Genomic DNA, 17,649 nt, shown 5'->3' with positions numbered 1-17,649 from the left:
AGGCCGCAGCGGGGACACACACACACAGCAGGGCAGCGCCTCGGCCTCTCCCGCTCCCTCTCCTGCTCCCTCTCCTGCTCCTTCCCGTCCGGTCCGGTCCGGTCCTTCGGTGCCCCCGCCATGAAGGACGTGCCGGGCTTCCTGCAGCAGAGCCAGAGCGCCGGCCCCGGCCAGGCCGCCGTGTGGCACCGGCTGGAGGAGCTCTACACCAAGAAGTGAGGGGGGACGCGGGGGACGGGCCGCACGGCGGCACCGGCAGCAGCCAGCCCTGGGTCGTTATTGAGCGCCTACTATGTGCAGAGCGTGCATTCATTCATTCAGTAGCATTGAGTGAGCGCTTACACTATGTGCAGAGCGTGCATTCATTCATTCAGTAGCATTGAGTGAGCGCTTACACTATGTGCAGAGCGTGCATTCATTCATTCAGTAGCATTGATTGAGCGCTTACACTATGTGCAGAGCATTCATTTATTCATTCAATAGCATTGATTGAGCGCCTACCATGTGCAGAGCATTCATTTATTCATTCAATAGTATTTACTGAGCGCCTATGTGCAGAGCATTCATTCATTCAGTAGTATTTATTGAGCGCCTACTATGTGCAGAGCGTGCATTCATTCATTCATTCAGTAGTATTTAGTGAGCGCCTACTATGTGCAGAGCATTCATTTATTCATTCAATAGTATTTACTGAGCGCTTACTATGTGCAGAGCACTGTACTAAGCGATTGGAATGGGCAGTTTGGCTACAGAGACAACCCTAAGAACGTTGGTGTTTCTTAGTGATAATAATGATGGTGGTATTTGTTAAGCGCCTACTATAATGATGATGATGGTATTTGTTAAGCGCCTACTATGTGCCAAGCACTGTTTTAAGCGCTGGGTGGGTTACAGGGTGATCAGCTTGTCCCACGTGGGGCTCACCGTCTTAGCCCCCATTTTCCAGATGAGGGAACTGAGGCCCAGAGAAGGGAAGCGACTTGCCCAGAGTCACCCAGCTGACAAATGGTGGAACTGGGATTAGAACCCAAGACCTCTGACTCCCCAGCTTGGGCTCTTTCCACCGAGCCACTCTGCTCCTCTGGTGGTGATGGTGATGATAATTATGATGACAGTGATGATAAATGGTATTTGTTAAGCACTTACTATGTGCCAAGCACTGTTCTAAGCGCTGGCGGAGATGCAAAGTGATCAGGTCGTCCCATGTGAGGCTCCCAGTCTTCATCCCCATTTTCCAGATGAGCCAAGCCCTGTTCTAAGCGTGGGGGGAGATACAAGGTGATCAGGTCGTCCCCCGTGGGGCTCCCAGGCTTCATCCCCATTTTCCAGATGAGGTCACTTCCGGAGAAGTGAAGCGACTTGCCTAAAGTCACCCAGCTGACAAGTGGCGGAGCCGGGATTTGAACCCACGACCTCGGACTCCCCAGCCGGGGCTCTTTCCACAGAGCCACGCTGCTTCTCTGAGGGACAGGCCAGAGCACTGTGGAGTCGGGGGGGGCGGTGACTGGAACCCAGGTCACTGAGTGGGTTTGGGGTGAGGGGGTAAATAAGGTCAGGTCACTGTGGGGATGGACCGAGACCAGATCACTGTTAGCAGAGGGGCGGGGGCGGCCTTCTAGACTCTAAACTCGTCCTGGGCAGGGAAAGTGTCTGTTACCTTCATTCATTCAATAGTATTTATTGAGCGCTTACTATGTGCAGAGCACTGGACTAAGCGCTTGGAATGGACAATTCGATAGACAATCCCTGCCCATTGACGGACTTACAGTTTAATCAGGGGAGACAGACAAAAACAATAGCAATCAGTAGAATCAAGGGGATGGACAGCTCATTAACAAAATAAATAGGGAAATAAAAATATATACAAATGGGCAGACGAGCACAGTGCTGAGGGGAGAGGGGGAGGAGCAGAGGGAAAGAGGAGGAAAGGGGGTTATGTTGTAATTGTTGTGCTCTCCCACGCACACAGTACAGTGCTCTGAACCCAGTAAGCACTCTGGAAATACTAGTGATTGATTTGATGGAGTGAGGCCGGGCCACTCTGAGGAGAGATGATAATAATGATGGTATTTGTTAAGCGCCTACTCTGTGCCGAGCACCGTTCTAAGCGCCGAGGTAGATACCGGGTCATCGGGTTGTCCCACGCGGGGCTCACGGTCTTCATCCCCATTTTACAGAAGGGGTCACGGAGGGTCAGAGAAGTTAAGTGATTCGCCCAAAGTCAGCCAGCTGACAAGTGGGAGGGCCGGGATTAGAACCCACAACCTCGGACTCCCGAGCCCGTGATGTTTCCACTGAGCCCCGCTGCTTCCCACTATGTGGGGCAGGGGGAGCTGAGATTGGGGCACTTGGGTTGTGGGGGTGGGGGGTGACTGAGAAGATGAGAGAAGGGAGGGCGTGAGGACGTGGTGGGGGAGAGAAGAGGGAGAGGCAGACAGACAGATGGATAGAGGAGCAGCGTGGCTCAGTGGAAAGAGCCCGGGCTTGGGAGTCAGAGGTCGTAGGTTCGAATCCCGGTTCTGCCACTTGGCAGCTATGTGACTGTGGATAAGTCACTTAATTTCTCTGGGCCTCAGTTCCCTCATCTGTAAAATGGGGATGAAGACTGGGAGCCTCACGTGGGACAATCTGATTCCCCTGTGTCTACCCCGGCGCTTAGAACAGTGCTCTGCACATAGTTAAGCGCTAAACAAATACCAACATTATTATTAATATTACCGGGGCCCTGCCCAACACAGGCAATACAAGCAAGGATGCTCGTTCAAGCACCCTCTCATGAAGACTGTGAGCCTCACGTGGGACAACCTGATGACCCTGTTTCTACCCCAGCGCTTAGAACAGTGCTCGGCACGTAGTAAGCGCTTAACAAATACCAACATTATTATTATTATTATCCTCTCTCCCCCCGCTCTAGCTCTGGGGGATATTTACAGAGCATCTGTTGCCACAGTGCTTCTATCCCATCTCGCTTGCTTGGCCTTCCCAGTTCTTCAGAGACGAACTATCTAATAATAGTCAGAGAAGAAGCGTGGTGTAGTGGACAGAGCACGGGTCTGGGATTTAGAAGGTCATGAATTCTAATCCTGGCTGGGCCACTTGTCTGCCGTAGGACCTTGGCAGGTCAGTTCACGTCTCTGGGCCTCGGGCACCTCAGGTAAAATGGGGATTGAGAATGTGAGCCTCATGTGGGACAGAAGCTTGTCCAACCCGCTTTCCTTGTTTCCACCCCAGTGCTCAGTACAGCACCTAGCGTATAGTAAGTGCTTAACAAATGCCGTAATTATTATTATTACGGCTTTTGTTAAACACCTGGTACTTGCCAGGCCCTGTATTAAATCCTGGGGGAGGGACCCACAAGGAGCTCACAGTCTTTGGGGGAGGGAGAGTGGGGATTTAGATTCATTCATTCATTTTATTGAGCACTTACTGTGTGCAGAGCACTGTACTGAGCGCTTTGAATGTGCAATTCGGCAATACAGTCCCTGCCCAATAACGGGCTCACAGTCTAAAGAACGGAGGAATAAGTGACTCGCCCAAGGTATCCCGGCTGGCAAGCGTCTTCTGATTCTCAGAGCCTGTGGTTTTCCACTAGGCCACACTGCATCCAGGGAGTTCTCCTGGTTTGAGTTTTGGCAAGGCATGAATGTGGACTTCGGGGGCCCGGACCATTCCAAGCGCTTAGTACAGTGCTCTGCACATAGTAAGCGCTCAATAAATACCATTGAATGAATGAAGCCTAACAGGGCTTTCAAGAAGTCCCTAAACTCTTTCGGCTGAAAGCTCCCTAAATTGATTTATGTTATTTAGGTAGAGCTGGTCACCCAGGTAGTGAAACCCTGTTGGTGTAGTAGCCACACTTTTGGGGTTCGCCATTTCTCCGGAATCCTCTGACCACTGGGTCGCAGAGGCCCTGAGGGTCCTCTGGAAGGAAGGTCCGTGGGCCCTCCCACCAGACCGTCCCTGGGAGACATGCTGATCAAATGGGATTCTCCAGTTATGTTCCCTTGCCTCTGGCCACGAGTTGAAGAACTATCTAAGGCTGGAATAGGTTGGGAGAGGAGAAGCTGTGCTCTAGATGGTTCCTCCTGGGGGTCCCGGGCTTTCAGGCGGTAGCCCAGTTTGCTCTCCCCTCAGCAGACAGGTGCAGAACTAGCCCCTGGCCAGAGGCAGAGGTGGAAATTAATAATTGTCGTATTCGTTAAGCGTATACTCTGTGCTAAGCTCTGGGGTCGATACAAGCACATCGGGTTGGACACGGGCCGTGTCCCACATGGGGCTCACGGTCTTAATCTCCATTTTACAGATGAGGTGACGGAGGCACAGAGAAGCTAAGTGACTTGCTGAAGGTCACACAGACAAGTTGTGGTCAGGATTAGAACCCAGGTCCTTCTGACTCCTAAGCCCGGGCTCTAGCCACTAGGCCGCACTGATTCTCTATTGTGGAAGGCCCCACCGTCTTCGGCAGCCACCATGTCCCAGGTCGAAGGAACTTCAAACACAGATTTGTTTCTGTGAAAAGAAATGAAGCTTCCTGGCTTCGTTAGGTTAAGACGTGGCCTAGTGGATAGACCATGGGCCTGAGAATCGGAAGGACCTGGGTTCTAATTCCGGCTCTGCCATTTGTCTGCTGGGTGAGCTTGGGTAAGTCACGTCACTTCTCTGGTCTTCACTTACCTCATCTGTAAAATGGGGATGGAGACTGTGAGCCCCCAGGGACTGTGTCTAACCGGATTTGCTTGTATCCACCCCAGCGCCTAGTACAGTGCCTGGCCCACGGTAAACACTTAACAAATTCCAACATTATTATTATTATTATTACTATTATTATTCAGGGGTTTCCAGGATCATGGTCCATCACACTGTAAGCTCCTGGAGGGCTGCGCTTGCCTTTCTCCAAAATTGTACTCTTTCTAGTCAGGCAGTGGTATTTATTGAGTGCTTACTGGGTGCAGAGCCCTGTACAAAGCACTTGAGAGAGTGTAATGGAAGAGACACATTCCCTGCCCACAGCAAGCTTATAGCCTAGAGTACCTAGCACTCGGTATGGTGCTCGGCACCCAGTAGGCGCTCAGTGGCCACGAGGATTTGTGCCCTTCCGAGCTCTCGGGCCGCTGCTCCGCCCCCAGTGCGAGCCGCGTCCCAAACGATCTTTGGACCGACCGACCGCTGATTCCGTGATGTCACTGGGGGCTTGTGTTTTTCAGGCTGTGGCATCAACTCACTCTTCAGGTCCTCGATTTTGTGCAGGACCCCTGCTTTGCCAAAGGAGATGGCCTCATCAAGGTGAGGGGATCCCCTACTCCCCCCAAATGCCCAGGGATCTCGGCCTTTGGGCTCAGCCGGTGAACACTGGGTCCAAAAGCCAGGACGGCTTCCTGGCTCTCCTTCCTCGGAGACCCCCAGAAACTGCCCCGCCTTGGCGGGGCGGAGGAGGAGGCCTTCCCTGCCGGGCTCTGCGATTCCTCCAGCTGAGGGTCGGACCGTGTATTCAGGGGCTTCACGACCAGCCGCCCCCTCCGACGAGCTTTTTGGGGGGCAGTCTACCTTTAGGCTCCAGGGGCGGAGTGTCACCTCGAGGCTGCCGAGCAGATCGTGACGACCACGTCGGTTCACTGAGGTGGAGTCGTCGTTCCGCCAGAAAGCGATTGTCCGGGGGGGGGGGAGGCGGAAATGGCCCGGAGTGAGATCCCGGCAGCCCCAGTGCCGTGGGGGAGACGGTCGGGGAGGCCTCCGCAAGGAAGAGGTCGCGGGGACCACCGCGTCAACCTCCTCCCCCGCAGCGGATGAGCGGGCAGCGGCTTCCGGGCATGTGGTTTTTCTGCTGCGGCCCCCACCGCCCGGGGTGAGAGAGGGCACCTCTGGGGAGCAGATTCCCAACGAAGCCGGCGTCAAGCGAGTCGATAGACCGTCAAGCCTCGGGCCTACGTGCTGCCTTCCGCAGGCGAAAACAATTTTCAGCCGCCAGCTGCCCAGGTTCCGAGGGGCGTCGATACCGACCCCAGCGCTTAGCACGGAGTAAACGCTTGACAGACGCCGTAACCGCTCCCCGGACCGGTGAAGTTTTCTGTTCTGATGGTGCCAACACTCCGCTAAGCTCTGGGGATGATACGAGATAATAATAATAGGATTTATTAAGCTCTTACTATATGCCAAGCACCGTTCTAAGCGCTGGTGTAGTTCCAAGGTAATCAGGTTGTCTCACGTGAGGCGCACAGTCTTCATCCCCATTTTACAGATGAGGTAACTGAGGCTCAGAAAAGTTAAGTGGCTTGCCCAAGGTCACTCAGCAGACAAGTGGCGAAGCCAAGATTAGAACTCACACCCCCCGGCTCTCAAAGCCGTGCCGTTTCCACTCGGCCACGCAGATCGGGCCCAGCCTCTATCCCACACGGGGCTGCCGGTTTCAGGGAGGGAGCGCAGGTATTTTATCCCCATTTTACAGATGAAGAAACTGAGGCCGAGAGAACTTCGGCGCCCTGCCCGAGGTCGCGCAGCAGTCAGGACCTGGACCCTGTAGTGGTGTCTAGGTCTCCTGATGTCCGGTCCCGGGGCCTTCCCACCGGGGCGAGCCGGGGGTGGGGGGATTTGACTGGTGGAGAGGGCGGCGGTCGGCGGGGGGGACTCGATTGGTGGAGAGGGAGGAACGGGACCGGACGGACTGAGCAGGCTGAAGTTGCACCACCCCAGCTGACCCTCCGGTTTTGCTCTCGCAGCTCTACGACAACTTCATCAGCGAGTTCGAGCACAGGTACGGCTCCCCTTGCGTTTTCTGCCCCGGTTCCTGGGGCCGCTCGCGTTGCCGTACAGGCGTAAGAGCTGGTGGTGTTGTCATTACAGAGTGAACCCCCTGTCCCTGGTAGAAATCATTCTTCACGTGGTCCGGCAGATGACAGGTGAGGCTGGGGACTAGGGCTGGAACCAAAACGAACTCGGTTCTTTGGATTTTGTGGCTCCCTGCACGCAGGAAGTACTCAATACATATGGTTGATCGATTGCTTGATTGAACGGACGAGAAAGAGCGGGTCCCAAGTGCCGCTCTGTCCCAGAGCGGGCCGGAGTTAGAGGGTTTTCCCCGCTTCTCGAGCTCGGCCACTTGCAGAACTCCAGACTTTAAGCTCGTTGCGGGCAGGGAATACCAATAAGCCCTCGATAAATACGATCGAATGATTGAACTGGTCCGGGTCGCGGCGCCGGCTGGCGGTTCTGTCTCCCAATTGGTTCCGTTTTGGTTCTCTCTCTAGATCCCAGCGTGGCCCTTACCTTTCTGGAAAAGACTCGAGAGAAGGTACCCAGAAGACCCCATTGGTTTGGGGCGGCGCACGGAGGGGGCTTGGCTTCCGGGCAGCCCAGGGTGGAGCGTGTGTGTCCGGGCGGCCCCGAAAGTCGTCGTGGTCCCGATTTCTCTTCCCCTCCTCCCCCTTCCGGGTTGGGGCGGCCACTTGGCCAAGTTCACGTTGGTTGGATGCCGGTGTCCATCCGTGTGACCATCCCGTGTCCGCGTCCACCCCTCCTCGGGCCCGACACGGCGCCCCGTCTTTCCAGGTGAAGAGCAGCGATGAGGCCGTGATCCTGTGTAAGACGGCCATCGGGGCCTTGAAGTTGAACATCGGGGACCTGCCGGTCACCAAGGTGAGCCGCCCCACCCCGGGATCTCACGCTTTCTCCCCCGGGACACCCGAGGGCCGCGAGGGGGGCGGCGCCGAGGTCCCGGAGGTCTCTGCGGCTTCTCTGATCCTTCCTGTGCTAGGCCGAGAGATTGGCACCGTGGCTCCATGGCCCGCAACGACCTGCGTGCTCCCCTATCCGCCCCCGACTTGCCCAAGGGTGGTACGAGGGCTGAGGGCTCGCTGCCCTGCAGCGGACCCGCTGGTACCCGGCTTTTGCCCAGCCCCAGCCGGGGCCATTGGGGTCAGCTAGGAGTGACTGATAGGGATTTTCCGGTAGAAATTTCCTCCGGAACAACACCCATAGCCCCATGTGGACCTGCCGGCGGGGTCTTCCGGGGTCGAGAAGCTGTCGGTCCTTTTTCCAGCCAGTTTTTCTCCCTCCCTGCCGTAAGGTCAGCAGGCTAGTTGGGTAGCTAGTGGGCCGGGGAGGATGGCTGGCCACACCCAGGGCCTGAGGCTAGTGTGGTGACTCCCCAGAGCCCGGCCAGGGAGTTTGTGCTAGAATGTGGTGCTTAGCCCAGCAACCTCGGTGGCACCCCTGGGTGAGAACCCGGGTACGCTTCACCCACCTCGAGAAACACGCACCATCGTGGGGTAGCGTGAGCTGGGCCGGGAAGTCTAGTTTCCCCGAGCCGGGGACGGGTCACGGAAGCGGGCGATTCCCAGATGACTGATGATGATGATGATGATGGTACTTGTTAAGCGCTTACTATGTGCCAGGCACCTTTCTAAGCACTGGGGTAGATTCAGGTTAATTAGGATGGACACAGTCCCCGTCCCACATGAGGCGCACACTCTTATCCGCTGCTTGAGAGATGTAACGTCTGTCCTCCTCCCCCGATTAGACCGTAAGCCCGTCAGAGGGCAGGGACTGTCTGTATCTGTTACCGATTTGTACATTCCAAGCGCTTAATACAGTGCTCTGCACATAGTAAGCGCTCAGTAAATACTATTGAATGAATGAATAGCAAGGCTTAGTAATAATAATAATGTTGGTATTTAAGCGCTTACTATGTGGAGAGCACTGTTCTAAGCGCTGAGGGAGATAGAAGGTCATCGGGGTGTTCCGTGTGAGGCTCACAGTCTTCCTCCCCATTTTACAGATGAGGTAACTGAGGCAACGAGAAGTTAAGTGACTTGCCCACAGTCACACAGCTGACAAGTGGCGGAGCTGGGATTAGCCCGGGCTTGGGAGTCGGAGGTCGTGGGTTCTAATCCCAGCTTCACCACTTGTCAGCTGTGTGACTTTGGGCAAGTCGCTTAACTTCTCTGGGCCTCAGCGACCTCATCTATAAAATGGGGAGGAAGACTGTGAGCCCCACGTAGGCCAATCTGATAACCTCGTATCTATCCCAGCGCTTAAACAGGGCTCGGCACATAGTAAGCGCTCAACGAGTGCCATTAGTAGTATTATTATTATCCCCATTTTTCAGATTAGGCCACTGAGGCCCAGAGAAGTGAAGTGACCTGCTCAAGGCCACACAGGAGTTATGTGGTAGAGCCGGGATGAGAAGCCAGGTTCTTCTGACTCCCAGACCCGGGCTCCATCCACTAAGACCCGCTGCACAGCCCCATTTCTCCCAAGAACGGTTCTTTGAGCCGGGCCCTCTGAGGCCGTTTTCTGTGCCTTTCCCCACCCCCCGCCATTAGAGGGTAAGCTCCTCTTGGGCGGGGAGCCGGAAGGTCCTGGCCGCGGAGCTCATCGCACGGCCCCGGCGAGGGCGCGGTGGCTGGCTGGGGTCCCCGGGGGGGCTCGAGCCGGCCCAGCTGAGGCCCGTTTTGGGGCCCGCGTGTGCAGGAGACGATCGAAGACGTGGAGGAGATGCTCAACGGCCTCCCCGGAGTCACCTCCGTCCACAGCCGCTTCTACGACCTCTCCAGCAAATACTACCAGACCGTCGGGAACCACGCCTCCTACTACAAGGACGCCCTGCGCTTCCTGGGCTGCGTCGACGTCAAAGAGCTGCCAGGTGCCCGGCGTGGGGTCGTGGGAGCCCCGAGGGGATGTGCCCCCCGCCCCCTCGGGCCCGGGGTGGGGCGAGGCCTGGAACGAGGCCGACTCGGCCTCTTCCCGGGGGGCGATGCCCGTCGGGCCAGGGCTCTTCCCTGGGGAATCGGAAGCTAGAGGTCACGAGCCGGACGGCGGTTCCGTCTGGGCTCCCCCACGAGCCCGCCCGCCCGCCCGCGGTTCCCGATGAGAATTCGAGGGGTCCAGCAGGAGGACCCGGTCCCTCTCCCGGGGGGGGGGGGGGCGTTCTGGAAGGTGGGGGGAGTGGGCCGCGGCTCCCGGGTGAGCCGGCTGTCTCCCGTTGGCCTCCAGTGTCCGAGCAGCAGGAGAGGGCGTTCACCCTGGGCCTCGCCGGACTGCTGGCCGAAGGGGTTTACAACTTCGGCGAACTGGTGAGTGAGCGAGCCGGCGTCGACCGTGGGCCCGGCGTCCCGGGGAGTCGGGGTCCCGGCGGGGGTGGGCCTCCCCCCCTCCCCGGCCCCGAGGCTGACGCCACTCTCCTCCCCAGCTCATGCACCCCGTGCTGGAGTCCCTGCGCGGCACCGACCGGCAGTGGCTGATCGACACCCTGTTTGCCTTCAACAGCGGCAACGTGGAGAAGTTCCAGGCCCTGAAGGCCGCCTGGGGCCAACAGGTCAGTGGCGGCGGCGGTGGTGGAGGAGGAGGAGGAGGCGGAAGATGCCAAGTCCAAGCGCCCGAGGCCGCCTCGCCCAACCCCTGGGGCCCGGGCGGGCGAATAGCTTTTGTCGGCCAGTCAGTCGTATTTATCGAGCGCTTCCTCCGTGCAGAGCAGTGGACTCAGCGCTTAGGAGAAGGCAGTAGAACAATAAACAGACACATTCCCTGCCCGCAACAAGCAGCCTTCATCCCCGCGGACCAGAAGCACAGTTTAATTTATCAATAGTTTGGGGGCGAGAGGACACGGGGGCCCCTCTGCAAGCAGTCGGTCATTTTGTAGAGCTCTGTACCCCGTCACTTGGGAGAACAGAGTTGGGTACGGCGTGGACCCTGCCGTCCAGGCGCTCACAGTCTGCTGGGAAGGAGGGCGGAGAGGACGAGGCAGCCACAGACGCCGTGATTTCTAGGAGCCCAAGAACGGAAGGCTAAGCAGACCGGCGGAAATCGAGCCAGGGCGGGGCTACACCTCGGCGCTGAAGTGTACGGACATTTAAGTCCTCAGGGCAGCTGTTGGGTGGTCCCGATTGGGAGGAGCAGCGGGGCCTAGCGGAAAGACCCCCCCACCCCGGGCCTGGGTGTCAGAGGACCTGGGTTCTCATCCCGGATCCACCCCTTGCCTGCTGTGTGATCTTGGGCGAGTCGCTTCCCTTCTCTGGGCCTCAGTTGCCGCATGGGCAGAATGGGGATTGAGACTGTGAGCCCCACGTGGGACGACCTGTGCCCGACCTGTTTGTTTGTATCCACCCCTGCGCTTAGTACGGTGCCTGGCACGTGGTAAGCGCTTACCAAATGCCGTAATTATTACTTCTCTAGGCCTCATCTGTTAAATGGGGATGCGTTGGCTGTTCTCTATCCTAGACTAAGTCTGACCTGTTGATCTTGTATCTAATAATAATGGTATTTGTCAAGCGCTTACTATGTGCCAAGCTATGTTCTAAGCGCCGGGAGAGATACAGGTAAATCAGGTCGTCCCACGTGGGGTTCACAGTCTACATCCCCATTTGACACATGAGGTAATCGAGGCCCAGAGAAGTGAAGCGACTTGCCCAAGGTCACAGAGCAGACAAGTGGCGGAGTTGGGATTAGAACCCATGACCCCTGACTCCCAAGCCCGGGCGCTTTCCACTAAGCCACCCGGCGCTTAGTAAAGTACTTGGTACGTAGTAAGTGCTGAGTATACCACAGTTATTACTAGTGGGGACTAATTACCTTTTCTCCCTCACAGACTGAGCCCCATGAGGGCCAGGGACTGTGTATGATCTGCTTATATTTTATCAGCCCCGGGGCTCTGCCGTGGCAAGAGCTGAACAAATATCATTATTATCCTCACCGATATTTTAGAGGAGGTTGGTGGGGGAGCTCCGAAGATGCAGAGAGCTAGGACCCAGGAGATGCGAAAAGGGCAGAGGCTCGTTATCTGGTTCAGGTGGGTTTCCCCTGCGGACCCTCACGCCGGTCTGGATGTTTCACGGGCCATTACTGTGGCCGCTCGGGCCGACGAGCCGGTCCACCCCGGGCTCGCCTCTCGCCGCACCTCGCCCTCAGTTCAGGGAACGTTTCATTCATTCAGTTGTATTTATTGAGCGCTTACTGTGTGCAGGGCACTGTCTTAAGCGCTTGGAAAGTATAATTCGGCAACAGAAACAATCCCTACCCAACAACGGGCTCACAGTCTAGAAGGGGGAGGCAGACAACAAAACAAGTAGACGGGCATCAATGCCATCAAAATAAATAGAATTATAGATGTATTCACATCATTAATAAAATAGAGTAATAAGTATGTACAAATATACACAAGTGCTGGGGGGGTGGGGAAAGGGGTAGAGCAGAGGGAGGGAGTCGGGGCGATGGGGAGCGGAGGAGGAGCAGAGGAAAAGGGGGGCTCAGTCTGGGAAGGCCTCCTGGAGGAGGTGAGCTCTCAAGAAGGCTTTGAAGAGGGGGGGAAGAGAGCTAGTTTGTGTTATACTACCCTCTCCCAAGCCCTTAGTACAGTACTCTGCACACCGTTAGCGCTTAATAAATAGGATTGACCGACTGACTGGGGTGGGTCGCTCATTCCTGCCAGAGGTTGGGTTCGTGTTGCGCGGCCTGCCCGGACCAAGTGCACCGTGGGGTCGGGAGACAAGCTCGGACACGGCGTCGGAGCCGGGGACCGCACCCCCTCTCCTCCCTCCTCCCACCGTCCCCGGTGTTAGGGGGCTGGCGTCTCCCCGAGACCGGGTGTGGCCGTCGGAGCGTGTGGGGGCCCGGGGTGTGGTTGGCAAAGGCCGGTGATGAACGTACCGTGCCTCCTCCCTCACGCGGGCCTCCCCGCCTTGTTTTGCAGCCGGACCTGGCTGCCAACGAAGCTCTCCTCCTGCAGAAGAGCCAGCTGCTCTGCCTCATGGAGGTGAGTCCAGGCTAAGTCCGCGACCCCGACCCAGGCCGTCCTAGGGTCCGGCGGTGCCATTGGCCATCGTCCTGTGGACCCCGGACTGGAGAGATGGGAGCCTTGGGGTGAGGGGCCTTCGGCCCCTAGCGTGGTGACCCCGAGTCCCGGCTTAAAAGCCATCCCAGGGATGTGGGGGCGTGGGAGAAATGCAGCGTGGCTCAGTGGAAATAGCCCGGGCTTGGGAGTCAGAGGTCATGGGTTCGAATCCCAGCTCTGCCACCTGTCAGCTGTGTGACTGTGGGCAAGTCGCTTCACTTCTCTGGGCCTCGGTGACCTCATCTGGAAAATGGGGAAGAAGACTGTGAGCCCCATGAGGGACAACCTGATCACCTTGTATCCCCCCAGCGTTTAGAACAGTGCTCTGCACATAGTAAACGCTTAACAAATACCAACATTATTATTGAGAAGCAGCATGGCTCAGTGGAAAGAGCCCGGGCTTGGGAGTCGGAGGTCATGGGCTCGAATCCCGGCTCTGCCACTTGTCAGCTGTGTGACTGTGGGCAAGTCGCTTCACTTCTCTGGGCCTCAGTGACCTCATCTGTCAAATGGGGATTAAGACTGTGAGCCTCACGTGGGACAACGTGATGACCCTGTATCTCCCCCACAGCTTAGAACAGTGCTCTGCACCTAGTAAGCGCTTAACAAATCCCAACATTAGGAAGGCGTTCATTCAGTCATAGTTACGGAGTGCTTACTGTGTGCAGAGCACTGTACCAAGCGCTTGGCAGAGTACAACACAACAGTAAACAGTCATTTCCTGCCCAAAACGAGCTTAGAGTCGGCAAACTCTGACTGGCCCCTCCCCCCCATTGTGGCCTTGTGGAAAGAACCCGAGGCTGGAAGGACCAGAGTCCTAAATCGAGCACCACCACTTACCTGCCGTGTGACCAAGGGGAAGTCACCTAACTCCTCTGGGCCCCAGTTCCCTCATCTGCAGAATGGGGATTGAAAACCCTGTTCTTCCTCCTACGCGGACTGGGAGACCCGTTGATTCTCTTACATCTACCCCAGTGCTTATTACAGGGCTTGGCACCTCGTAAGCACTGAACAAATTCCACAGTCGTCATTAATTATTAAACCCCCTCCCCCGGAGCCGGACTCCCGACACCGAAGTTTCCTGGTTCCCCTTTGCTGCAGATGACCTTCACCCGACCCGCCAACCACCGGCAGCTGACCTTTGAGGAGATTGCCAAAAGTGCCAAAGTCACCGTGAACGAGGTCAGTCGGGGGGCGGGGGCGGGGGGGGGGGGGAGATGCGGCCCCCGGGATGGGCACGTGGGTCCCCCCGCCCCCCGAGAGGTCCGACCCGGTGGCGCCCGGCAGCGGGCCCAGACGGACGGCGCCTCGGTCTGCGGGTGTCCAGGTGGAGCTGCTGGTGATGAAGGCCCTGTCGGTGGGGCTGTTGAAGGGCAGCATCGACGAGGTGGACAGGCGGGTACACATGACGTGGGTGCAGCCGCGGGTGCTGGACTTACAGCAGGTGAGGCGGTGGGCGCCGGTCTGCCCGGGGCGGGCCTTAGGGAATCCCCTCGGGAGCTTCCTCTTCCTCGCCTTCCTCTGAGGGGGTCCGGTTGAGGAAAAGAGGGTGGGTCCGCATTCATTCAGCCGTATTTATCGAGCGCCGGCTGCGCCGTGCACCGTACGAGGCGCTTGGGGGAAAATAACAATAAACAGACGCATTCCCTACCCACGGTGAGCTTACGGTCTAGAGGCAGGGGAGCCGTGGTTAGGGGGCTGCTAAAGCTGACCCCCGTCCCGTCCTTCTTGGGGCAGGGATGTGGGCAAGCCCGGAGGGCAAGAGTGAGGCGGGCGCCGGCCCCGGGTAAGGGCGGGCAGTGAAGCTCGCGAAGCCGGAGCCCAAGAGGAGGAAGCCAGAGACGTAGGCCTTCTCCGTCCAACCCGGTTCGGAGGCGGATGTCCCGTGAGGAGAATCTGGGTGTTGGGTTCCATCCTGGCTCGGCCCCCAGCCGGCCAAGTCGTAGCCCTGGCCTTGCGCTCCCCCGCCTCCCCCCCTCCCGGGAGTCTATTAATGGCACGTTCCTCTGCGGGGCGGGGTCCTGCAGAGCCTACCCTCTTCCCAGGAGAGTCGGGGGGGGGAGGGGTGCGTGCCCCCCGGCCTCGGTTTCCCCAGCCCCGCACCCGCGCGTGTGTTCCAGATCAAGGGGATGAAAGAGCGGCTGGAGTCGTGGTGCACAGACGTGAAGAGCATGGAGATGCTGGTGGAGCACCAGGCCCACGACATCCTCACCTAGAGGGAGGGGAGAGGAGGGGAGGGTCCCGGGCAGCGGGCCCACGCCGGCGGCCCCCACGTAGCCCGACTCTGGACCGGATCCTCTTCCGGGCGGGGGTCGGGGTGGGCGCCAGCCCCGTTTTCTGACGCTCGCCCGGAGGGGCTCGGCCACCTTCTCCGCACCCGGACCTCTGGTGCCCGGAGCGGGGGCACCTCCGGCACGGGCCCGAAAGGCAGCGACTCCGGGGGCCAGGCCGGACCCCGGGGGGTGCGGTTCCGTTATTTTTAGAATGTGGCTACTCCGGCAGGGGGAGGGGGAGGGGGGTCGGAGTCGGCTCCAAGCCCCAACAGGTGGCGGAGAGTTTGTTTTACCAGCCTGGAGAGCGCTGGAGGAGTGCTTGCCACCCTCCCTGAGCCACGGGGGTGGGGGGGCGGCCCCTCCGCCACCCCCCACCTCCAACCCCTCCACCAGCCAGAGGGCAGAAGCCACGGCTTCCTGCCCCCGTTCCCGCGGAGGAAGCCGCTCCCCCCCGGCCCCGCCGGTCACTCGTCTTGAGGAGTCGGAAATGTAACCTAGCGGAAGTTTTGTTTTTATATCCCTGTTGGTTTGGGCTTGTCTTTTATGAACATTTTAAAAGTGTGGCACAGGAATCCTGCTGGAATAAACTTCTTTGCCTTCCTCCCCTCTGCCCCTCTATATCCTGTTGGCGGCCGGGCGGCCGCTGAGCACGGAGGGCCCTCGAGCGGCTCGGTTCTGGGAAATTGGGAAATGTTTTCCGGGTGGTTCTCCCTATCGCTTCCCCTCCTGCCCCCGGCAGTTGTTCACCAAAGGGGAGGTGGATTTGGGGAAGTGAGTCAGAGCCTGCACGAGCCTCCGGCCGGGGCCCCCGGGGAGAACTCAATCTAGGAGAAAGTTTGATCCGGGAACGGCCGAGGGACCCTTCCAACTGGAGAGGAGGGGATCGGGATAGCCAGTGAGGGCTAGGAGTCCCCCCGGGGAGCTGGTCACGTGAGTGACCTTGAGCCAAGTCACTTCTCTGGGCTTCCAGTTACCTCATTTGTAAAATGGGGATTGAGATTGCGAGCCCCACGTGGGACGGGGACGACCCGATTTGCTCGTATCCACCTCGGCGCGTAGGACGGCGCCTGGCACGTAGAGCTTAACAGATACCACCATTCTTATTGCTATTATTCCTTCTCTGGGCTTGGGGAGGGCTGTGGCAGCCTGCCAGGGGGCCTCGCTGTGCTTGGGTGGGTGTGTTCGGACTGTGCCCTGGGGCGGGTCCACTCCCAAAAGCCATCTCTGAAAGGTGACACGGAGGGAACGGTGAGATCTCCAAATGGCATCTCCCTCTCTCGGGGAGGGGCCGGGGCCAGTCTTCATCGGTAGGCGAGTCCCGCCATCCTTAGGAACACAAGGCGCGGTGGGGTGGGGACGTCTAAAGACGGCGGCCACGCGGCCGCCTTTCTCGGAACGTCCCAACGGCCACGTGGAGGCCCAGCGAAGACCGCGGCTAGCGAGTCGGAGGGGGCCGGCTAGTGGGGCCCGAGGTGGGTAAATCATGATAACGGTCATTCGTTAAGCACTTACTATGCTCCGGACGCCGTATTAAGTGCTGCAGGTAGGTAGAAGCTACTCAGGCTGGGCACAGTCCCTGTCCCCACATGGGGCTCACGGTCTTAATTCCCGTTTTGCAGCTGAGGGAACTGAGGCAGAAGAGCAGTGACTTGCCCAAGGTCATACAGCAGCCCAGTGACAGAACAGAATTAGAGCCCGGGTCCTTGTGCCGCCCAGGCCGGTCTTCTATCCGTTAAGACTGACTGTCGGGAGTAGGGAGGCGGCAGATGGAGGGCTGGTGGCTGTTCGGTGGTATTTAGCGAGTGCCCGTCGTGTGCACTGTACTAAGCGCTTGGGGGAGTGCAGCGTAACAATAAACACATTCCCCGCCCACAATGAGCTTCGAGTTGGCCGACGCGGGTCTCTCCGCCGCCTCCGGCGGCCGGCCGACCCGCCCTTCCTGCCTCTCGGCTTCATTTCCCTGTGAGGGGAAGAACCACGGGAGCCGTGCTCAGGGAGACAGCGATTTAATGGTCGGTGCTCCGTGGCCACCCCGGGCGGGCGGGCGGGCGGGCAGTCAGCGCAGCTGGGTCCTGCGGGTCATTACGCACCGGAGCCCTTCTTGTAGTGCTCCAGGTTGGACAGGATGTAGGCCATCGGGGCCACGAAGGTGACGAAGAACGCCGTGAGGCCGATGGTCTGCTCCTGGACCCAGAGACAGACAGAGGGAAAGTCACGTCACCTCCCCTCGCCCCATCGCGAGCACCCGCCCCAGAGGGTCACGGTACGGAGCCAGTTAGGCTGGCTCTTTGTGCCCAGTGCAAACGGGTTTGGTTTTTTCGGCAGGGAGGGGGGCTTATGGGCAAAGGAGGGAGATGGTGTCTGTCCTCCGGGGCGGGGAGGGGGACTCCTGGTCGGCAGAGGGTCGGATCGGCAGCCTTGGGGGTAGGAGAGATGGTAATGATCATTGTGGTATTTGTTAAATGCTTACTGTGTGCCAGGCACTGTACTAAGCACCGGGGTGGATATAAGCAAATCGGGCTAGACACGGTCCCTGTCCCAGGTGGGGTTCACAGT

The 17,649-nt window shown here is 58.3% G+C and overlaps 1 protein-coding gene across 1 annotated transcript; it reads left to right on the top strand.

Annotated features, from left to right (window-relative positions):
- The first annotated feature begins 34 nt into the window (after positions 1-34).
- On the top strand, positions 35-15,697 carry PSMD13 (proteasome 26S subunit, non-ATPase 13). The gene is made up of 13 exons (XM_029060502.2): positions 35-215; positions 5,205-5,283; positions 6,714-6,748; positions 6,838-6,893; positions 7,242-7,285; positions 7,543-7,629; positions 9,466-9,637; positions 9,988-10,067; positions 10,184-10,309; positions 12,680-12,742; positions 13,922-14,002; positions 14,148-14,264; positions 14,941-15,697. The coding sequence occupies exons 1-13, from the start codon at positions 121-123 to the stop codon at positions 15,034-15,036; spliced, it is 1,131 nt and encodes a 376-aa protein (XP_028916335.1). The 5' UTR covers positions 35-120; the 3' UTR covers positions 15,037-15,697.
- The last annotated feature ends 1,952 nt before the right edge of the window (positions 15,698-17,649 follow it).

Source organism: Ornithorhynchus anatinus, chromosome 3 (assembly GCF_004115215.2).
Source record: "Ornithorhynchus anatinus isolate Pmale09 chromosome 3, mOrnAna1.pri.v4, whole genome shotgun sequence".
Taxonomy (NCBI): Eukaryota; Metazoa; Chordata; class Mammalia; order Monotremata; family Ornithorhynchidae; genus Ornithorhynchus; species Ornithorhynchus anatinus.
The sequence above is the reverse complement of the archived record's forward strand: the minus strand, read 5'-3'. Positions and strand labels throughout refer to the sequence as shown.

Coding starts and splice junctions, on each gene's coding strand:
- PSMD13 (XM_029060502.2), top strand. CDS start 121: ATGAAGGACGTGCCGGGCTTCCTGCAGCAGAGCCAGAGCGCCGGCCCC. Junction 5,284..6,713: donor AAGGAGATGGCCTCATCAAG/GTGAGGGGATCC, acceptor TTGCTCTCGCAG/CTCTACGACAACTTCATCAG. Junction 9,638..9,987: donor CGACGTCAAAGAGCTGCCAG/GTGCCCGGCGTG, acceptor GTTGGCCTCCAG/TGTCCGAGCAGCAGGAGAGG.